At 37.6% G+C, this 24,425-nt stretch overlaps 1 protein-coding gene across 2 annotated transcripts in view; it reads left to right on the top strand.

Annotated features, from left to right (window-relative positions):
* Myh15 (myosin, heavy chain 15) overlaps positions 1-24,425 on the top strand; it is a 142,164-nt gene that overhangs the window by 56,409 nt on the left and 61,330 nt on the right. For both annotated transcript variants that reach the window (NM_001166210.2, XM_030249245.1), the window contains 6 exons: positions 193-280; positions 2,403-2,520; positions 3,365-3,488; positions 6,140-6,276; positions 18,157-18,412; positions 23,666-23,908. In NM_001166210.2, the coding sequence (NP_001159682.1) occupies positions 193-280; positions 2,403-2,520; positions 3,365-3,488; positions 6,140-6,276; positions 18,157-18,412; positions 23,666-23,908 (966 nt within the window). The remainder of the gene's footprint in view (positions 1-192; positions 281-2,402; positions 2,521-3,364; positions 3,489-6,139; positions 6,277-18,156; positions 18,413-23,665; positions 23,909-24,425) is intronic.

Consider the following 24,425-nt stretch of genomic DNA (forward strand, 5'->3'; position numbering starts at 1 on the left):
AAATGATTCACAATGGAACTATGTCTGTTGGGTAAGTATTGACTTGCCACAGGGAAGAAATAATGTGTTTGGTAAGCATGTAATACTATTGAATTCATGTTGTGTATCAGATTCAACTGACAGATTTAGACTTTCTGGGGTTATTTTACAGCTTGAAAAGTGATTTTGTGTTTATTATGGCTTTTATTTTAGGAGAACATAAATAAATTGATGACAGATTTGAAATCAACAGCACCTCATTTTGTGAGATGTATAAATCCTAATAAGAACAAAATTCCAGGTAAGAACTAGACATCTTTACACTTTGCAATAGAGAATGTATTTTGGTTCAGCCCTGTTGAATGTATTTTGAAGAATTATTTACTATTTCCTTTATATATGAGTAGATTTTCTCATGGAAAGATGAGAGAAACTGAAATATGAGGTCTCTGGACCCTCATCCAGGCTTATTGAACTCAATTCTGGGTTGTTATACACAAAGATTTCCCAAAGTATGCTCCAAATTAAATTTTTCTTTGAATTTTAGGTTAAAACGTGGATGTGCTCCTATTTAATTCATTAAAAATAGAAACTATTTTTAAAGGGATTGAATATTAAATCAGGATGATATTTTAGCACATGAATAGCACTTGCTCTTCATTTTCTAAACTGACCAAAAAGATCATTTCAGAAAAATGTTGAACATTTTCTCTAGTAATCTTTCCAATATTATCTTCCTTAGCATGCCTATTTACGTAATTATGTACTTCTGGATGGTAGATACTTTTGCAGTGAGTTAATGACGGAAGGATATTAATGAGAGAATGGTGGTAATTTTCCCATTTGTAAATCTCAAAAAAAATTCAAATTAAACTATCTGGACCACAGTCCTGAGGTCATAATTTAAAGCTTTTCAGCAAACTCTTTGGAATAATAATATTCTTAGAGCTTTAGTCTGAGGTGCTTAAAGGAACCTATATATAACAAGCACTGTGTCTTTGGAGCATCAGATACTCTTGGAACTCATATCATAATAGTGCTGATTATGATTTGTGTGGGTCTACACTAGCTTGTATTTTTATTAATATACTATAATTAAGAAACTAATCTTGAAAGACTATGATCTAATTAGGTAGACTGTGATTTCAAACAATGTTACTGGAATTTTTATATGGAGACATTTCAACATTATAAGTTCATTTGTGTGTGTGTGTGGGTGTATGTGTGTGTTTGTATACATATCTATAGCTTCATTAGTTCTTATAAGTTGTTTTTTTTATTGGCATGTGATTCTGAGTGTGTGTGTGTGTGTGTGTATGTGTGTGTGTGTGTGTGTGTGTGGTATTAGGACTTCCACACATTCTAAATAAAGATGCCATATTTGAGCCACATTCCCAGACCTCAGCTAGGTTTCTGAATGCATCTAAGGGTCCTGCTTTGGTCTAGCAAAGAACACAATCAGCTGCCTCTGAATTTTGGCACAATTCTGCTACCTATTAACTGAATTCTATTAAATCAATGAGAATTTCATCAAGCTTTCAACAAAATCTTTATGCTATAAAACAATCCTTCGTATGTAATAAAGGGGATGAGTGGGTTTGATCTTAAAGTGTCAGAAGCTTCTAACCACCCATGACTTATTATAAAAGATCTAGTCCTTACCATGAGGATTGGAGTACTGACATATGGTTTAGCTTAGGTCTGTGATCTAAGATACAGAGACATAGCAGACCTTTTGTACAGGGAATGGTCCTTGGTTTTGTCCAAAGTACTTGATGAAGGTCACATATACTGGTCCCTTGGAAGGGTTTTCAAAGGCTTCCATCAGAGATTCGAACCAACAGCATAGAAGGGCTGCTCTTTTTGAATAAAGTGGTGATAGAGGAATGCTCACACTATAGAATAAATGAAGACACTGGCAATATAATAAGGGGAAAAGGAAGGCCAAATGTGGCCAAATTCAGTCTAGGCATAAATGTAAACAGAATTCTGTTGTTAGTCCACCATCCCCTTTCATTTCACATATCCCGCCTGTATTCCCTACCTCCTCCTGCTGGAAACAGCAGCTCACTTTTGTGCTCTGATCACCCTCTTTGGCTGCTTTTAGTCATAAAACGCCTGGCTTAAATATATGATGTCAGCCATTACAAATAGCCAAATATGTGATCTTTTTTATGTTCCTTGAGAAATTGCCTATGATGTCTTCTATATCAGTATGTTGTACATTAGAAAAAATTGTAGGTAAATCATGTCTATAGGATCCTTCCTAGTAGAACGAGTACTGTAGGTGTCATTGGGATGGGAGTTAGTGAAGTCCTGTGGATACTCACACCCAGAGCACTGAATTCAAATGTTTTTATACCTGAGATGTAGCAATGAAGGTAATATCTGGTATGATAGATGTTTGTATACCCCTCTTTTAGGTGTAATGGATCCTTTCTTGGTTCTCCAGCAGCTGCGCTGTAATGGTGTCTTAGAAGGCATTAGAGTATGCTGTGAAGCATTCCCAAGTTGGATGCTATATGATGACTTTAAGCAAAGGTAGACATATATTGGAGGTTCCAAAATTCTAAAGCTGTCTCTTCTGTTTCCTCTGCATGGAGTGTTTATGCCTACATTGTTTATTTGCTTGGTGTACTCCACTCTATAAACTGATTTTTTTTTGTGGTGGTGGTGGTGGTGAGATAGATACATGCTAACATAGTTCCATATTATTTGTTCTTAATACCGATATCTATATAGCTTTGGTGCCTTTAAATCTCCTTTAGTGGATATTGCACACATATATAGAAGAAATATATATGAAAGGAAGATGGAGAGCCTGCAATGCATCTTGGAAGTGTACATGCTTAGTGGTAGCTGCCACCCAGTCATGCCAGTGCTGTTTTAGCAGCTCTGAAAAGAAGGATGCCAGCAATGCCAGTCAGTAGGTGGTAGCAGGCAGGGGAGACATCTCTACTTTCTATGTCCTGAATTTGAAAAGTGAAAACCATCATGTTTGTCAAGGAAACTTGAGCAAAATATGATAGAGCAAAAAGAGCACCTGTCTGGAAACTGAAAGATATGTGCCTACAGTTCATCATCAGGGTGAAAAGCATTTACAAAAGTCAACTAAACCTTTCAGTTTCCCCGTCAATATAATAAAGATCCTTACACGCTGCCCATTCCTCTCTTCTAACCCAGTAAATTAAGTTGATCACCACAACACTGTAAAAATACAAACTGACCCATTGGACCGATCACTGATACCATTTTCACTAATTGTGACCAGGAGTTTTGTTATAGTTGAGTGTATAGGAAGGTGAGATAGACATCTGTACTAGCATTTTCTCACTCATTTCCGCATTACTCCCTGTGGTATGACCCTGGTTCCATCTCATACTAGGTACTGGATTCTAAACCCAAGAATCTTTTCAAAGAGCAAGTTTGTGAGCAGCAGAAAAGCAACTGAAGAAGTGCTTGACTTCTTGGAGATAGACCATCCCCATTACCAGTGTGGAGTCACCAAGGTAACCCAGAATGTCCAAGAAGGTATTTGGAGGGAAGTGGGAGGAAATGTTGAATATTTCAAAATATAGGTAAATGCTTCATTATTAAATAAGTTCTTTAGCTCCTGTGAAGAGAAATAATCAAAATAGAGGCAAATTCACAAACTTCAATTCTGTTTGAGAAAGATAATCCATATTTGGTTAAACAAGTCAAGATTTCATTTACTTTATTTATTTCAGCCTTCAGGGTTAAATCTAGGACCTTGAACATTCTAGGCAAGCACACTGTAGCTGAGCTACACTCTGTGTTGCAAATAAATTTGTATAACTAATTGTCTAGCCAAATTTGTGCCAATCTATAAAACACTGAATTGACCTTTCCGAGATATAAAACAGAGTAAGAGAGTGTAAACCAGGTTCTCAGAGATAATGCTTGCCTATGTGAAATGTCTTACATAGTCTGCTGCATCGGAAAAGTGTATTACTTGAATGATTTAGTAACTTCAAAAAATCATTTATAAACCAAAACCAATTTATTGGAAACATGATTATATAAATTCTACATTGCCCAAGAAACCCACATATTTTTGGAAATTGCTGGGTAATAGGCTTGATCTTATATGGTAGTCAATACCATGTTGTTCTTAATAACATCCATGTAAGACTATTTTTCTTTTGAAGGAGAATGGGAGAATACAGGATGAAGAGTTTTCCATCTGTCTAGTTTCTGTCTATCCATCCTCTCGGAGCTTTGCCATATCAGCATCCTGCCTCAGCCCCCTGAGTTGCTAGGATTTTAAGTGTGTGTAACCAAACCAACCCCTGCAGTATAGTTTTATGAGTGTTACTTGATATTTTGAATGTTACTTATGTTTTCAGTATCTAGGCATCCTGTTAATTCATGGTTTCTTCTTTATAGCTCATTGTTTTGTCATATGCCACTCACCAGGGCTAAAGTTCACATGAGCTAATGAGAATCCTAAGTGACCTACATTTAGAAGGGTTTCATCATGGATGGGCAAATGAAAGTGAGAGGGACCTACTGGCAAGAGGGAACATATTTTAAGCAAAGATTCACTTTTACAACTAACTGTTCAAAGTACCTCTAAAGAAGGGCCACACGTTTTCTTCTATGAAATTTGTGTCTTAAGTAGCTGTTTACCTCACATTTTTTTCTTACTGATTATTCACAGGAATTTCCAAGTTTCTCATGTGTGGGACAAAAGTATCTTCTAGTGCATGAGTCAGTAAACTGTGGTGCTACAACTATATGGGCAGTTTAAAAATCACTTCCAGTATGCTGGTATCCCTTTCTCATTTAGTACCATGGTCCCTTTATGTGTACCTGGTTTCTGTGATTACTCCATTCTGTAAACTCACATTGGAGAATCTGGAGCTAAGAACTGCAGATGAGAGAGAACATGTGACTTTTGTTTTTCTGGGTCTGGGTTACCTCACTCAATATAATCTTCAGTAGGTCCACCAATTGTTTTTACAAATCTCATGATTTCATTTTTTCTTTATAGCAGAACAGTATTCCATTGTGGTACACATCACACTTTCATTATCCACACATCTGTTGAAGGACATTAGGGTTCTATTTCCTGGAAATAGTAATATCAATGGACATATTATTACAGAATGAATAATTTCATGGGGTTCCACTCATACCCAGAGAACCACTGGCAACTAACCACTGTCAGATGAAACGAGGCTTTCCTAGGGATAAGCCCTCTTATTGGTTATAGAGGGGATGTCTTCTCTGAAGCAATATATACACAAACAAGAATAGTGTATGTAATAGGATATATCTATATCTATCTATATCTATATCTATATCTATCTATATCTATATCTATATCTATATCTATATCTATATCTATATCTATATCTATATCTATATCTATATCTATATCTATATCTATATCTATATCCATATCCATATCCATATCCATATCCATATCCATATCCATATCCATATCCATATCCATATCTATATCTATATCTATATCGGTGTATATGTGTGTGTATGTGTGTACTCATGGGTACATGAGTGCATACATATGGAGAAGGAGAGGAAGAGGTAGTGAGAGAGAGAGAAAAATATGCTATCAGTTTGGAGGGGAATATTGGAAAGATTCAAAGGAGGACAGCTAGAAGGAAAGGGATGGGAAGAGGCATCTAATTTCCTTTTAATTAAAACATATTGAAAAAATAAAATCCACTGCCAGCATACTAAAATAATTTTATATTTTAAAAACCAGACAAGTGTTCAACATAACTGTTGATGACTCACCATCCCAGAAATATTTTTTGCCCTGTCCTTCACAGAGATAATTGTAGATTCTGCCACGTCCTTTGGAGTGCTGTGTGCCTGAGTCCATTTTAAAAGTTAAATCATGTTCTTTAAACATTATTATTATTAATCAAGGGGAAGTACAGAGGAAATGATCACGTTGCCAATGTATCCAATATACAATGTCCTTTAAAACCTTTAAAGTTAGAAAATGAAATTCCCTGGGATAGAAATTTTACACAATGAATAAACATGTACAAAGACATAGGATTGGTACATAGCTCTCCCAGAGACTATGCCAGTTGTCCATGGCATCTTTCAAAAGACTGCCAAATTCATCTGATAAGTGAAATTGTATATGATTGACTTCTTTTAGGTGTTTTTTAAAGCTTTCATCCTGGACCAGTTAGAAGAAAGAAGGGATGAAAAAATATCTAAAGTCTTCACTTTGTTCCAAGCCAGAGCACGAGGAAAACTTATGCGCATCACATTCCAGAAGATTCTAGAAGAAAGGTATTAACTCTCCCTGCTCTTATTCTACTTCAATTCATACCTCAACCAATACGACTTTATTTCAGTGCCCTATAATAGTTTGTGGTACATAGCCTAGTCTACTGAGTCTGAGTGTTGAAAATCTCCATACCAAAAAAAAAAAAGACAGTATAAAGGACCTTTCTGTCTTCCCAATGATCTAGACATTAATGCTGTTTCTTCCTATCTTCACTTTGGGAAGGATAGTTAATGTTTAGGATTATGGGCTTTGGAAAGGGAATGTGTTTCACAGTTATGCCAGTAGCACACCTGAAAATATGGGCACTCACCCAAACAAGACTAAACAATGGTAAATTTGATAGACATGCCGATGTGGAAGGAAAAAAAGATCTGGGGACCTCACCCTAAACAATAATAGGCAACTATCAATTGCTGAGACAGTGGGAATTATTTGTCTTTCCCAAGGATAGGCCCCATAAATGGATATCCAATATAGAACAGTCAGCTCTAAAATCATATCTATACAATCAGACTCAGCAGGCTGTATTTGTATATTCATGCATATACATGTAACAGCAATAATTAAAGAAAAATAGACAAACAACTTGAGAGAGAGAGAGAGAGAGAGAGAGAGAGAGAGAGAGCGCAAATATGATAGAGATTGGCTGGAGGGAGAAAAGAGATGGTGAGATGTGATATAATTGTATTCTAATAAAAATACATTTAAAAAATTGGTACACATGCACTAAACTAGCACAGTAGAAGTAAAGTCCCTATGTGTGTGTGCATGTGCACACGCGCACGTGTGTGTGTGTGTGCTATGCATGCTCACACATGTGCACACATATGTCCTCTGGCCACTCTTACTTTCACTTTATCAGCAACTATGGATCTTAATGACTTATAATTGTAGCTCTCTTGTTTCATTTCAGGCATGTTGAATAGAAACATTTACGATTATACTTGGACAATTTGGTGTCAGGTCTTTTTTTTTTTTTCTAATTTTTTTAGTAGAACCATGCAAACAAAGCTAATTAATTCTTTAAATGAACAAATCATGAACAAAAAATTCAATATTGGTTATAATTTTTCCTTAGTATAGTTTAACATCTGGAAGAAAGCTCACAAGGCTTGGTATAAGTGGTTTGGTTTATATTTTGTTAATTCTTTTTGTCCAAAGATGATCAAGACCATAAAAATTATTAGTGAGGCAACTCCTGAGGATCTTTTGCAACTCTCTTATCAGTGTAGCATAGGAATTTAATTGCAAGGAACATGTATTTTAAATTATTTTTGTTTGCTTAGTTTTGTTGTTACTTGAGAGAGAGTATTATGTCAGCCCTGGCTAGCCTAGACCTCAATGTGTAGACCAAGCTGGCCTTGAAATCCTAGTAATCCTTTATCTCTGAACCTCTTAAGAATGCTGGGATTGCAGGGAAGGAGGGATGGTTCAATATATGGAAAAACACCAATATAGTCCACTATATAAGCAAACTCAAAGGAAAAAAAATATATGATCATCTCATTAGATGCTGAGAAAGCATTTGACAAAATTCAATATCCGTTCATGATAAAAGTCTTAGAAAGATCAGGAGTTCAAGGCCCATAAATAAACATAGTAAAAGCAATATACAGCAAACCAGTAGCCAACATTTAACTAAATGGAGAGAAACTTGAAGCAATCCCACTAAAATTAGGGTCTAGACAAGGCTGCCCACTCTCTCCCTATCTATTTAATATAGATACTTAAAGTCCTAGCCAGGGCAATTAGACAACAAAAGGACATCAAAGGGATACAAATTGGAAAGGAAGAAGTCAAAATATCACTATTTGTAGATGATATAATAGTATAATTAAGTGACCCCAAAAATTCCACTAGAGAACTCCTAAACCTGATAAACAGATTCAGCACAGTAGCTGGATATAAAATTAACTCAAACAAATCAGTGGTCTCTCTCTACACAAAGGATAAGCAGGTTGAGAAAGAAATTAAGGAAACAACACCCTTCACAATAGTTACAAATAATATAAAATACCTTGTTGTGACTCTGACTAAGCAAGTGAAAGATCTGTATGATAAGAACTTCAAGTCTCTGAAGAAAGTAATCAAAGAAGATCTAAAAGATGGAAAGATCTACCATGCTCATGGATTGGCAGGGTTAATATAGTAAAAATAGCCCTCTTGCAGAAAGCAATATACAGATTCAACGTAATTCCCATCAAAATTCCAACTCAATTCTTCACAGAGTTAGAAATGGCAATTTGCAAATTCATCTGGAATAACAAAAACCCAAGACAGCGCAAACTGTTCCCAACAATAAAAGAACTTCTGGTGGAATCACCATCCCTGACCTCAAGTTGTACTACAGAGAAATTGTAATAAAAACTGCATGGTACTGGTGCAATGACAGACAGGTAGATCAATGGAATAGAATTGAACCAGAAATGAACCCACAAACCTATGGTCACTTGATCTTTGACAAAGGAACCAAAACCATCCAGTGGAAAAAAGATAGCATTTCAACAAATGGTGCTGGTTCAACTGGCGGTTAGCATGTAGAAGAATGCAAATTGATCTATTTTTATCTACTTGTACAAAGCTCAAGTTCAAGTGGATCAAGGACCTCAACATAAAACCAGAGACACTGAAACTGATAGAGGAAAATTTCCTGAACAGAACACCAATGTCTTGTACTGTAAGATCAAGAATCAACAAATGGGACCTCATAACATTTCAAAGCTTCTGTAAGTCAAAGGACACTGTCAATAAGACAAAAAGGCAACCAACAGATTGGGAAAAGATCTTTACCAATCCTAAATATAATAGGGGGCTAATATACAATATATACAAAGAACTCAACAAGTTAGACTCCAGAAAACCAAATAACCCTATTAAAAACTGAGGTGCAGAGCTAAACAAAGAATTCTCAACTGAGGAATATTGAATGGCTGAGAAGCACCTAAAAAATGTTCAACATCCTTAATCATCAGGGAAATGCAAATCAAAACAATCCTGAGATTCCACCTCACACCAGTCAGAATGGCTAGGATCAAAAACTCATGTGACAGCAGATGCTGGCGAGGATGTGGAGAAAGAGGAACATTCCTCCATTGCTGGTGGGATTGCAAGCTTGCACAACCACTCTGGAAATCAGTTTGGCAGTTCCTCAGAAAATTGGACATAGTACTACCTGAAGACCCAGCAATACCACTTCTGGGCATATACCCAGAAGATGCTCCAAGATGTTCATAGCAGCCTCATTTATAATAGCCAGAGGCTGGAAAGAAATCAGATGTCCCTCAACAGAGGAATGGAAACAGAAAATGTGGTACATTTACTCAGCTATTAAAACCAATGAATTTATGAAATTCTTAGACAAATGGATGGATCTGGAGGATGTCATCCTAATTGAGATAACCCAATCACAAAAGAACATGCATGATATACACTCATTGATAAGTGGATATTAGTCCAGAAGTTCAGAATACCCAAGATACAATTTGCAAAACACATGAAACTCAAGAAAGAAAACCAAAGTGTGGATACTTTGATCCTTCTTAGAAGGAAGAACAAAATACCCATGGAAGGAGTTACAGAGACAAAGTTCAGAACAGAGACTGAAGGAATGACCATCCTGAGAATGCCCCACCTGGGGATCCATCCCATAAACAACCACCAAACCCAGACACTATTCTGGATGCCAACAAGAGCTGGTTGACAGGAGCCTGATAAAGCTGTCTCCTGAGGGGCTCTGCCAGTGCCTGACAAATGCAGAATTGGATGCTTGCAGCCATCCATTGGATGAAACACAGGGTCCCCAGTGAAGGAGCTAGAAAAAGTACCCAAGGAGCTAAAGGGGTTTGCAGCCCCATAGGTGGAACAACAATAAGAACTAATCAGTACCCCAGAGCTCCCTGGGACTAAACCACCAATCAAAGAAAACACATCGTGAGACTCATGGCTCTAGCTGCATATGTAGCAGAGAATGGCCTAGTTGGTCATTAATGGAAGGAGAGGCCCTTGGTCTTGTGAAGACTATATGTCCCAGAATAGGGGAATTCCAGGGGCAGGAAGGGAGAGTGGGTGGGTTGGAAAACAGGGGGAGGAGAGAGGGGGTAGGGGATTTTTGGAGAGGAAACTAGGAAAGGGGATAACATTTGAAATGTAAATAAAGAAAATTTCTAATAAAAAAAAGAATGCTGGGATTGGTGATGTGTACTGCCACACCTGGTTCCAGTTATGCATAAAGTTTTCAATTTCTCCATATTTATTTCATTTATTTATAAAACGAGGCCATTAAAACCCATTGTTTCTAAACCATTTATCAGAAATTATTGTGAATTGTATAAGATTCATAAAATACAGATAATATAGTACATTGTCATGGCACCATCATCAAGGAATACTGGTTCCCAACTTTTTTATATAATTGCTGACAATTTAAAAATTAACTGCCACCATTGAAGCCCTTGAATATTTTCATCCTTGATGCAAATCTATTTTCCCCAGATCACAAATTGTTTATTATTTTCTGTCACATGTATAAATATATAATTCATGTAAAACTATAATTGCATTCTTTAGTATGTAGAGAGCTATTTTTCTTTTTCTCAAGACAGGGTTTCTCTGTGTCAGATATCCTTAACTTGCTGAATGTTTTTACATACTTACCTCATGTAAATAATTTTCCTTATGACATTTTTTGTCTGTTCTCAAAGCCCCCTTTGAAGTAAATCTGTGTTGATGAATGTAGGACTCATAAAATCAAGATCATTAGTTTTAATTGCCATAGAGTAGCCCATTGCTTACATATACCACCATGTATTCCTTAAATAGCACAAACTAAATTTGTGCTATTTAAAATGTCATGTGCCATTACAGTGTGTTGCAGTTTTCCAGTGATATTTTATTATTTCCCCATTCTTTACATAGATATTCTGAAGATGATATAACTTACAGTGTTCTATCCTCTGATTAGTTAATGACAAAGCACAGATAGGGACGGCAATTCTCAGGGTTTTAGGTTGCCTCCAATTTTGACTTTGTAGGATACTGTTTTCTGATTTACAGTTCAGCAATTGTCCATAAGATTCCCCTTGCCATATACTTTCACATATGTGGTATATTTCTGACATTGGCAAAAGCTATCATTTGCATTTAATAAATGATATTAAAATTTTTGATGTATTGTTTAAAGAGTATTGCCGTTTGTTTCATTTTCTCTTGTAGAGCATTTAATTTTCTTTTTTACATAAGGAACTGATTAAATTTTTTATCTGTATCTGTTAACACATTGTCTCCCTAAATTAACCTATAAATGTGTTGAGTTTTGATAAATCTTTACAACACTTAACCTACTTTGATTCACACTGATACATTTTGTTATAATTTTACAATTAAATTTTTAAAAATGAGTTTACTGGCCTGAAATTTTATTTAATCTATATTGTGCTATATAAGCTTAAACAAATATTATTCTAAATCTGTAAAAGAATTAGAGAATGTTTTCTTTTCCCATACAGAATTTTTTTCTAATTTCATGTTGCAATTATCTAGTCATTTACCCTTAGAAACATTTGCCTTTAAAATAATACGAATTTAATGTTTTTTGGTGGATTTCATAATTCTCAATGTGCTCAACATATTACATTTTGAGTCAGATTATAAATTATTATTGAAAGAGGCCCCTTGGTCTTGCACACTTTATATGCCCCAGTATAGGGGAATGCCAGGACCAAGAAGTGGGAGTGAGTGGGTAGGGGAGCAGGGCAGGGGGAGGGTATAGGGGACTTTTGGGATAGCATGTGAAATGTAAATGAAGAAAATATCTAATAAAAAGTTAACGCATGAAACTCAAGAAGAACGAAGACCAAAGTGTGGACACTTTGCTCCTTCTGAGAATTGGGAACAAAACACCCATGGAAGGAGTTACAGAGACAAAGTTTGGAGCTGAGACGAAAGGATGGACCATCTATAGACTGCCATATTTGGGGATCCATCCCATAATCAGCTTCCAAAAGCTGACACCATTGCATACAGTAGCAAGATTTTGCTGAAAGGACCCAGATATGGCTGTCTCTTGTGAGACTATGCCGGGGCCTGGCAAACATAGAAGTGGATGCTCACAGTCAGCTAATGGATGGATCACAGGGCCCCCAATGGAGGAGCTAGAGAAAGTACCCAAGGAGCTGAAGGGATCTGCAATCCTATAGGTAGAACAGCAATATGAACTAACCAACCCCCCCTCCCCCCCCAGAGCTCGTGTCTCTAGCTGCATATGAATCAGAAGATGACCTAGTCGGCCATCAGTGAAAAGAGAGGCTCATTGGTTGTGCAAACTTTATATGCCTCAGGACAGGGAAATGCCAGGGCCAAGAAGTGGGAGTGGGTAGGTGGGGGAGTGGGTGGGGGAGCATGTTGGGGACTTTTGGGATAGCATTGGAAATGTAAATGAAATAAATACCCAATTAAAAAATAATAAAAAATTTAAAAAAATTTAAAAATTATTATTGATTGAATAACTGTGTAATATTATCAATTATTTGTTTATATCATACATTAATCAATTATAACTCGTAAGTATTTATTATATCTATAATTGTAATCCCAGAAAATAATCCTCAATAATTCCTAAGTCATTATTCCTAGTATTGCTTATTTTGTTCTCCTCCCTCCCTCCCTCCCTCCCTCCCTCCCTCCCTCCCTCCCTCCCTCCCTCCCTCCCTCCCTCCCTTCCTTCCTTCCTTTCTTTCTTCCTTTCTTTCTTTTATGGTATGTATGTATATGTATACATATATACATATATATATATTTAGTGTATCACATGATAACTTTCATTCCATTTTCTTTTTCCCCTTAACTTCATTAATTTGTTACCTCATGTTTGTGAGATGTATTCGTTTTCAATGTACTTGGTTCTTTTTTTCTGGTGTTTTTGAAGGTTTATTGAAAAATTATATGTTTATAGTATATAATCTGATGTTTTCATATGTATGCATTTTGTGCAATGATTGCTGCAATCAGGATAATTATCATATCACCTTATATAGATATATTTTGTGTGTGCTGAGAACATTTAAGATCAACTGCATTTAACTAGGCAAGATATTGCATGCCTGCAATTTCAGTATTGGGGGAATGGAGACAGAAGGAAAGATCAGGACTTCAAATACAGTCTGGGTTATATGACATGCATTTCTTCCATAATATGTATTTATAATATATTCTCCTCATCAGCTACTCTTCTCATTGCTGTGATTAAATATCTGAGTAAAAAAAGTTAATGAAAGGAAGGGTCTACTTTGGGTTGTTTCTAGAGAGGTTTCATGGAGTAGGGGCAATCCACCCTGAATGGGTGGAGCAACACCATAGGGGCTGAAGTTCTACACCCTCTGCTTCCTGCCCTCAAAGAAAGTGTGACCCTCTCCCCACCTCATGATCCTGCTTCTTAGAGTTCCATCATTATGAACTCTAAATCCCCAAACAAAAGTGATACTCTAGTATTTTTTCAATTTATAAGTGTGTGATTTTTTTCTATGTATTTGAATCTTCTACAGTTCATTTCATTAATATTTTAATTTTCTGTGTACAGATATTTTTACTGTTTTATGATACAGCTATAAATGGAATTGCTTTCTTAATTTCTCTCTTTTCCTTGTTCCATAAATCTATTTATATAACTGTTCTGATTGCGTTTGTTAAAATTCTCATTATTTTATATATCAGGTAGAGTAACTTCACTTTAGTTTTAATTATGGTCTGTATTCTGAGGACCAATTTTCAGCCCATCTATGGTTTGGAAGATAAACCACTTTGTCACAGGCTACCTTCATTCATTAGTAGTGGAAGTAGAATTAAAGTCTTAAATCATTCTGCTTTTTCTATTGGGTGCAGTGTTAAAAACGATGTTATTTTTAGGTCTAAGTTATGGTTACTGTCCTTTGTCAATATTGATGTCAAAGCCCTTGAGTTTAGATGAAAAAGAATCCAAGTTTTCTCTGTAAATCCTAGTAATACAGGGCAGAAACTATTTTTCTAGGATCTTTTGCAAGCCTGAGTTTTAAGGAAGTTTGCAGACTTCTGGCAGTAAACGTTTACAACCTCCTGGCTGTAAAAATCCTGTATTTCCAGTCTGCATGGCTCTAAAGCTTCTCTCTAGCTAACCCAGTGCTTTCTGTGCTGGTATGAGATCACCTTCTCTCACTGAGTTTCTTGGTCCTTAAGGCTTTCTGGGTCTAAGTGTTCTTCTCTTAGTGGCATGTCATAAATTTCTTCTTGAGCATGCTTTCTTCTTCTTCATTGTTTTAAAGAAATATATGATGGTCTTGTTTCAAAAGACTCATCTTCAGTTTTACAAAGCACCCTTTTCTCTTTGGCTTAATGCGTTGCTAAAGCCAACCAGTTTTAGTTTAGATTATTTTTAACTTTTATTTTTATTTTTATTTATTTTTTTTTAACAATCCAGTCGTTGCCTTCCCCCCCATCTTCTCTCCCATAGTTCCTTATGCCACTCCTCCTGTCCCCTGTCTCCAAGAGGATGCCCTCCACCCTCACCTGGCCTCCTTACTCCCTGTGTCCTTAAGTCTCTCCAGGGTTAGGTAAGTCTTCTCCCACTGAGGCCAGACCAGGTGGTCCTCTGTTGTTTATGTGTCAGGACCCTCGGACCAGCTGCCTGATTGGTGGCTTAGTGTTTGAGAGATCTCAGGGAGGTCTGATTAGTGGAGACTGCTGGTCTTCCTATGGGCTTGCCCTCCTCTTCAGCTTCTTCCAGCCTCTCTTAATGATTAAGTTCCTCACTGCCAAGACTTCTGTTTAGGGACTTCTTTCTGTGAAAATTCTCATTCAGCTCACGAATTATTTTCTTTTTTTATTGGTTATTTTATCTATTTACATTTTAAATGTTATCCCCCTTCCCAGCTTAAGCCCCCATTCCCCCTCCCATCCCCCTGCTTCAATGAGGGTGTTCCCCCACCTACCCCCTCCTGCCTCAGCACACTAGCATTCCCCTAGGTTGGGGCATCAGGCCTCCACAGGACCAAGGGGCTACCATTGATGCCAGATAAGGTAATCCTTTGCTACATATGCAGCTGGAGCCATGGGTCTCTCCATGTGTACTCTTTGGTTGGTGGTTTAGTTCCTGAGAGCTTTGAGGGGGAAGGATTGGTTGGTTGATAGTGTTGTTCTTCCTGAGGGGTTGCTAACCACTTCAGCTCCTTCAGTCCTTTCCTAACTCCTTTATTCATGTTCCCAGGCTTAGTCAGACGGTTGGCTACATGCATCTGTATCTGTATTGGTCAGGTTCTGGCAAAGCACCTCAGAAGACAGCTATACCAGGCTCCTATCAGCTAGCTCTTGTTGGCATCCACAATAGTTTCTGGGTTTGGTGGTTGTTTATGGGATGGATCCCCAGGTGGGGTGGTCTCTGGATGGCCTTTCCTTCAGTCTCTGCTCCATTCTTTGTCCCTCATTTCCTTTTGGCAGGAATAATTCTGCATTGATATTTTTGAGATGGGTGGATGGCCCCATCCCTTAACTGGGAGCCGTGACTATCCACTGGATATGGTCTCCAGTAGGTTCTTCTCCCCCTTGTTGGGTATTTCAGCTAATGTAATCCCTGTTGGGTCCTGGGAACCTCTTGGGTCCCTGGCATTTGGAACTTCTTAGTGGCTACCACCAGTTCCCCATCCCTAACTGCTACACACCTCCATTCAATTTCCTGACCCTCTGTACTTCTGCCCCCATCTCTTCCCACACCTGATCCTGATCTCATTTTTCCCTTCCCCACTTCTCTCCCTCCTAGAACTCTCCCACCCTTTACCTCCTTTGATTATTTTTCCCCCTTTCTGAGTAAGACTGAAACATCCACACTTTGGTCTTTGTTCTTCTTGGACTTCATATGGTCTGTGACTTGTATTGTGGGTATTCTGAGCTCTTTTTTTTTCTGATATCCACTTATCAGTGAGTGTATACCATGTGTGTTCTATTGTGACTGGGTTACCTCACTCAAGATGTTATTTGCTAGTTCTATCCATTTGCCTGAGAATTTCATAAAGTCATTGTTTTTAACAGCTAAGTAGTACTCAATTGTGTAAATGTACCACATTTTCTGTATCCATTACTCTGTTGAGGGGTATTTGTATTGTTTACATCTTCTGGCTATTATAAATAAGGCTGCTATGAACATAGTGGATCATGTGTCCTTGATATATGTTGAGCATCTTCTGGGTATATACCCAATAATGGTATAATTGGGTTCTCAGGTGGTACTATGTCCGATTTTCTGAGGAACTGCCAAACTGATTTCTACAGTGGTTGTACCAGCTTGCAATCCCACCAGCAATGTGGATTGGCAGGGTTAACATAGCAAAAATGGCCATCTTACCAAAAGCAATCTACAGATTCAATGCAATCCCTATCAAAATCCCAACTCAATTCTTCACATGGATAGAAAGAGCAGTTCTCAAATTCATCTGGAATAACAAAAAACCTAGGATATTGAAAACCATTCTCAACAATAATAGAACTTCTGGAGGAATTACCATCCCTGACCTCAAGTTGTACTAGAGAGCAATAGTGATTTATTTCACCAAATGGTCTTGGTACAGGGACAGGCCAGTAGATCAATGAAATAGAATTGAAGATCCAGAAATTAACCCACACACCTATGGTCACTTGATCTTTGACAAAGAAGCCAAAACCATCCAGTGGGAAAAAAGCATTTTCAACAAATGGTGCTGGTTCAACTGTTGGTCAGCATGTAGAAGAATGCAAATTGTCTTATTTTTATCTCCTTGTACAAAGCTCAAGTCCAAGTGGATCAAGGATCTCCACATAAAACCAGATACACTGAAACTATTAGAGGAGAAAGTGAGAAAGAACCTCAAACACATTGGCACAGGGGAGAATTTCCTGAACAGAGCCCAATGGCTTATGCTCTAAGATCAACAATTGACAAATGGGACCTTATAAAATTGAAAAGCTTCTGTAAGGCAAAGGTCACTATCAATAAGACTAAATGGCAACCAACACATTGGGAAAAGATCTTTACCAACTCTACATTCTATAGAGGGCTATTATTTAATATATACAAAGAACTCAAGAAGTTAGACTCCAGAGAACCAAATAACCCTATTAAAAATGGGGTACAGAGCTAAAAAAGAATTCTCAACTGAGGCATCTCTAATGGGCATGAAGCACTTAAAGAAATGTTCAACATCCCTAGTCATCAGAGAAATGCAAATCAAAATGACCCTGAAATTACACCAGTCAGAATGCCTAAGATCAAAAACTCATGTGACTGCAGAGGATGTGGAGAAAAAGAAACACTCCTCCATTGCTGGTGGGACGAATTTTTTTTTTTTAATTTTACTAAACTCTTCTGTATCCCACTGACTACCCTTGGAGTATTTTGAATTCCTCCTTAGGAATTTAATAATCCCTTGATGTTGAGCTGCATTTCTGGCTGTGTCACATTTTTTTTTCATAGCTGTGAGAAAGTACTTGAGCTAAGTAACTTATAAAGAGGATATATTTATTTTAGCACATAGTTTCAGTTTCTTCAGTCTATAATTAGTTTTTTTTATCTCAGGCCATGAAGCTGGGTGATAAATGATGATAAGTAGCCTATTGTAAATGGCACTATTCAAATCATGGAAAGAGAAAGGAAGGTGCAAGCATCTCATCATATCCACACAACCTGACTTTGTTGACTCTGTGTCTAGAAATAAATAAAGTTCTTCTAGAGTATCATATGTTTAGTTTATAAATGTTCATAGCAGTCTTTATATCCCTTATAATTCTTTGGGGTCACTTGTGATATTTTCTACTTTATTTATAATTTTACTGGCATTTATTTCTATAGTCTGTCTTAACTTCTTTTTCTTTTTTCAATCATACTTTAGGGATGCCCTTGCTTTGATCCAAGAGAACATAAGAGCTTTCATTGCTGTGAAGAACTGTCCCTGGATGGGGCTCTTCTTCAAGATCAAGCCCCTTGCTAAGTCTGTAGGAGCTGGAGAGGAGATAGCTGGCCTGAAAGAAGAGTGTGCACAACTACAAAAAGCTTTGGAGAGTTCAGAATCCCAGAGGGAGGAGCTGAAAACAAAGCAAGTCTCCCTTGTCCAAGAAAAGAATGATCTACGTCTTCAGTTGCAGGCTGTGAGTGCTCCCCACCCCTTCTTTATAGCTAGCTTTCAATTTGACTAAATAGTTCCATCACCATTGCCCAGTTGAGAAATATATCAGAAGCATGCACTAGTTTTTTCCTTTTTAAAGAGTGTAAATGCTTATTAAACAGAGACGGTGGAAACATGTAAACAAACAAACAAAAAAAACCCTTTGTATCAAAATGAAGTGATTTTATTGGTAGCACATCTTAGAAATAGAGTAAACCGGGGCTGGGGAGATGCTCAGTTGACAAAGCACTTGCCACAAGTGTGATGACAGGGATTTATATACCTATGGACTATGAAAAAGCTTAGCAAGTAGAGTGGCCAGCAGTATCTCCATAATAAATTCAGAACACTGAGATGAGAGATACCTGTGGCAAATAGTCTAGTTAGTTTAGTTGATTTACGATCTCTGGGTTCAACTGAGAGACCCTGACTTAATTAATAAAGAAAAAAAATCTAGGAAGGCACTGATGTCGGCGTCTGACCTCCACATATATGTACAGGTGCCTACTACACTCATATATACATGAAAAACAAAAAGAAGGAAGAAGAAGAGAAGAAAGAAATGACAAGTTACCAGTGGGTATTTTGTGCACAATATTATCACAAGCTCTTATGAGACCAGGGAGATCTAGGTCTTTGATTTTGAGAGAAAGTCTTTCTCTGTGGCTCAGGTTGGCCTGGAACTTACTATGCAACACAAGCAGGACTTGAACTCATGGCATTCCTCCTACATCAACCTCCTAAGTCCAGGGATTAAAAAAATGAGCCATTATATCCTACTGTTGCTCTGGATCTTAACTGACAGTGACCCATTAGCAAGTCAGCAGATGGGATTTTAGTTGGTCACCCAGAAGTTTGACAGATCTCCACAGGTTTTTGGTATATAATACAAGTCATATCTCCTCAATTTTATCTTCTGCTTCCTCCCCTATATGATAAGTCATTACTAATTAGCTTAGTTCTTTAAAGATCCTTCTCAACCTAGATATAGTAACAAACACACCTGTGAAGTGTAGATGGAGAGAAGATACTAAGGCCTTATTCTCAGATATTTTGGTTAAGTAGAGGATATATGGATGTAAAGAACCTGCATATATGATTCTGATTTTGCCAGGAATATGAACCACCATTTTAAAGAAGACATGCTGTGTTCCTTCTGAGGTTCCTTCTGCTCCTGTAACAGGTGCATTTTAGTTTCTAAATTCCCATTCCAGGCACACCAGCCTTCATTTTTAATCTGACACCTCTATACAATTTCCAGTCTCCTCTCACATTCTTTCTCTATAGTACTTCGGATTACTGTGACCCCAAATACCCACAAGGGCAGGGATGCAATTTTACCTTTATTAAACTCTGCAAACCACAGTGCTAGGCTGAATAATCCTGGGTTCAAATACAATTATGTGTAGTTTGATTTGAAGATCTTGCTACTCCAATCTACAGAAAACAAAACTAACTGAAAACAAATATAAATAATTACTTTCAGAAAGAGGCCATCTATTATTTTGTTTTGGGATATTATTTGCCAATGCACTCATCAGGCTGTATCATAAGTAACACTTTATATCCAAACTGACATTTCTGAAATGTATTAAGCAGAACAGTTATTCTAGAATTTTAGTGTGTGCCAGCCACATTTTTTTTTAAAAAATAGGAATTCCTGGTTCCCATTCCAAATCTACTTATTGATCCATACTGTTAAGAAAAAAAAAACCCTGCCATTTTGTATCATTTTTAGAAGAAATCTGATGCATTAGTTAATTTTGCACCACTGTTGTGATAGAACACCTCTGACCAAGAGCAATTTGGAGAAGAAGAGATGCATTTTGGCTTATAGTTCCAGGGGGGATAATGTTCTTTACTTCAGGGAAAGGTAATAGGAGCAATGAGGCAGTCCTAGCATCCCAGAAGTTCCCTGATCACATTTTATCTACACATGATAAACAGAAAGAGAAGGCAGGAAGTGGAAGCTAGACACTAAAACCCCCAAAGTCTCTAGACATATTTCCTCCAGCAAGGCTCTGTTTCCTAAAGGTTTTATAGCCTTCCCAAACAGTACCATTAGCTGGAGACCAAGTGTTCAAACACAGGAGCCTAAGGGAGATGTTACTTTTCCAATCCATGTATCCAGCTTCTCAGTTTGTATCTGAGAGATCTAGAATGGTCTGTGAGACCTAGGGAAATGCAAGAGATAAAAGGGCACAGCTTGTGTAAGGGAGTAGTGAGCAAAAGAGTTGAGACACATCTTACTGGCCATTGTGGGTGACATTGAAAACATATGGAAGCAAATTCCAAGGAAGCCACATAAGTCTGCTCGAGGTCATGTTGTAACTGACAATATAATGTATTGGCAGGTCTATGGGATATTTTGTCATCATTTATTTTTAAAGGATACAGATAGACAAAATGGTACAAAAAGACAAAGATTTTTTTTAATCCATTACTTACTCACACTACAAGAGAACTAAGGGAACTGTTTACCAATTTATAATGGTTTCATAGGAGAGAATATGAACAGAAAGAAGAAAAGTGCTCCAAACGGTTAAGCTGCCATATAGTTGCCAAGGTGCCCCTCCTTTCTCCTTAACAAGGGAGTAGTGATCAGTGGACCGACCTCCTTCTTTAGTGTTGAGTGCCACATCCAGGGCCTGTTCACATGCTGAATGGACAGAAGAAAACATATGTTTTTCATGTCAGCCTGAGGTGGGGAGATGAGATGTTCTCAATATTTCCCAAACACTGCAAGCTTCTCTTGTTTTGTTTTGGCAATTACTAAGTGACCTGGTGATGTTTTCTAAATTGGCTTTATGCTTTGATTCTTGGTAAAGGTTTAGGTTTATTATTTTATCCTTTCAATATGTGCCCTTTGAGCCCTATTTTTTTAGCTGGAGTTGTCAAGTTAGGAGCTACACGACATTAAAAAAATCGATTTTTATCTCTATGCTGTTTTTTAATCTTCTTAACTGACATGACTTGGGTGTTGTAAATGAATAGCTAATAAATTTCCAAAACTGTCACTTCAGTTTAAGATGCATAGTGAGGTCTGAAGATGAAAGATGAAGCAGATGGTAATGGCTTCCTTTGACTATAATTAGATACCCAAGATGATTAACTTAGGAATAGAAAAAATTTTCTTTTAGCTCATTTTTAGGGGTTCAAGTCAATGCTCAGAAGACCTACTGCCTCTGGGCTTCTGCTGGTGGCTTGGGTGAAAGTGTCAGGGTGTTCAAGTAAACCAGTGTAACAAAAGACAAAGGAAGAGATGGGCACATAGATTGCCCTTGGGAGAACAGCCTTGGGGACCAGAGGGTCTTTCATTAGACTCTACTGAAAGTTCTAGCTAATAGTTCCTACCAAGTTACATCTCCATTGCTGTGAAAAACACTATCTAAAAGCAACTTGAGGGAATAAAGTTTTTGTTTTCTTCAGAGTACTCAAAAAAGTCTTTCTGGCCCAAAACTTCAAAATATGTCCATAACTGTTCCCCCCACACACCCAAATATAATCAGGCCTAGACTCCAGGTACCAGTCTTGCTTCTGGTTTGCTTCTTTGTAGCAATGACAAAATACTGAACAAAATCGGCTTGAGGGAGGGAAGACAGTCTATTGCATCTTAGAGGTAAGAGCCAGTCATCACCGGAATCAAGGCTGGAGCCAAAGGCCAGATAGGACTAAAACCGACACCAGGGAGGAATGCTGCTTCTGTGCTTGCTTCCAGGCTCATCTTCAACTACGTTCACAGTATTCTATTAAACATAGTACTTACTAGTTATTTACCTATTTATTTATAGTTTATTCTATGTTGTGAGTGTTTTATCTACATGTATATATGTTCACCACATGTATGTCTGGTACCCATGAAGTCAAGATGAGGACATTGGATTCTATGGTACTGGAGTTATAGACAGTTATGAGCTGTCATGTGGATTCTGGGAACTGAATGTGGGTCCTCTGCAAGAGCAGATGTCTACTCCTCCTAAGTCTTACAATATTTTCTCCCTCTTTTCCATAATAATCTCTAAACCTTGCAAGGAGTGTGATATAGACGTCCCATTTATAGATCAGCACTCTAGTCTCTTATTTGCTGCCTGTTGACCAATAGTCGGTGTCTGTATTAATATATACTTCAAGAAGAACTTCCTCTGATGAAGGCTGAGACATGCACTAATTTATGGGTACAACGAATTTAGGGGGAAGTTTATTACTACACTCATTTAGCAAAATAACAGTACTAGGCTCTCCCATAGAGCCTATGATCTGGCCAGCAACAGGTTTTTGGTCTAGTTAATGGCACCAGGTGTGGGTTACATCTTACAAAATGGGCTATAAATTCAACCAGAAACTGTTTGGTTATTCTCATAGTATTTGTGCCACTATTGTGCCCTTTGGGTGTAGCTTTCCAGGCCAGTCATTATTATAGCTTCTAGTGGTCACAGCTTGGCAAGAGTGTACATGACCTTCCTCTCTCTGGTAGTACTCATAGAACCTTCCAGAAGCCTCCTCATCTTTACTTGATGTAAAACATAGGAATAATGAGAAACAGTGATATTTGGTGACAGTACATTTGAGATATGAAAAATAAGCAAGACTTATGTTCTATGTGTATAATTTGTGGAATTTGCTGCTGACAGAGTCAATGAAGCAAAAATTTTAGTTGGAATTAATAGTAAAAGTTAATGACTTGTAAATAAATTTATGAGTTCTAAATTCAACCTATGCATAAAAATGTACTGCTTAGCCCAGTTTATAGAAATGTATACTAAACAAAATACATCAGGGCATTTATAATGATGTTATAAATATAATAGTGTTATAAATATTATATTGTACAATATCTCTTAGATAGTATTCTAAGCAGTTGTCAGTCTGTGCACCCACACCAGTACTTCTAGGTGCTTGATTTAAATAGTACACTTTTTGCTTTTGATAGCACACTTTTTGCTTTTGGAAGCATGCTAATTCTCTCAGGCCACCAGGCTTCTATTAAGTGCCTTAGAAGAGCTCACTTAATTTACTAAATGGGCTTGAAATATGGAAAGCTCTTCCAAACACAAACAACACATCTCTACTTTTCAACAACAGGGTTAGGAACCTGGAAATGATATTTCAGCTGCCCATGAAAGTCCTGGGCGGAGGGCAGGCAATTATCTCCTTACTGTGGCAAGCAGCACTGTCACCAGCTGATGGATGACTTCTAGTTTGCTGGCAACAATTTTCTCCTCATCTCTCGTGGCAGGAACAAGAAACCCTGGCAAATTCCGAAGAGCAGTGTGAATCACTGATTAAATCCAAGGTAGAGCTAGAAGTCAAAATCAAGGAGCTCTCTAGGCAGGTGGAGGAAGAAGAGGAGATCAATTCTGAGCTGACTGCCAGGGGCCGGAAACTGGAAGATGAATGTTCTGAGTTGAAGAAGGAAATCTACGACCTGGAAGCAATACTGGCGAAGTCAGAGAAGGGGAAGTGTGCAGCGGAGCACAAGGTACTCATTCTGTGGTGTCAGGAAGACTTGGTTCTTTGGTACCAGAAGTGTTTTATTTATTAGCACAGCGGCCTGCAAATTTATAGTGATGGGAACTGGAATCATCAAAAAGTAAAGGGTCTGATGAATTGTATAGTTCCTATTCAGACTTCCAGTTTGAATGCATGGGACCCCTTTAATGTCCTGAATGAACTATTATTGCACCCACAATCTAATAGAGTGAACTGTTTTCATTGGGCCTCTGAGCATCACTTTTGGAATGAGACTGAAAATAATAGCCTTTGCTAAAAGGTAATTTGGGATAGTTCTAAATCCCCAGCTTTAGCAATGATTCTGAGCCTGGCCTTGAAGCCATCTCCTTAATTCCAGTTAAAGACTTGGGCTTTTTGCTTTAGCCGTGGGCTTTAGTTTGTGTGTCTACATGTGGATTGACTTGTGAGGAGTCTGAATGAAACCTTTGACAAGCAGCTAATCTCCAAGATGGAACTGTCCTTTGCGGATAGTTCAACAATCCCAG

The sequence above is a fragment of the Mus musculus genome, chromosome 16 (assembly GCF_000001635.26).
Source record: "Mus musculus strain C57BL/6J chromosome 16, GRCm38.p6 C57BL/6J".
NCBI lineage: Eukaryota > Metazoa > Chordata > Mammalia > Rodentia > Muridae > Mus > Mus musculus.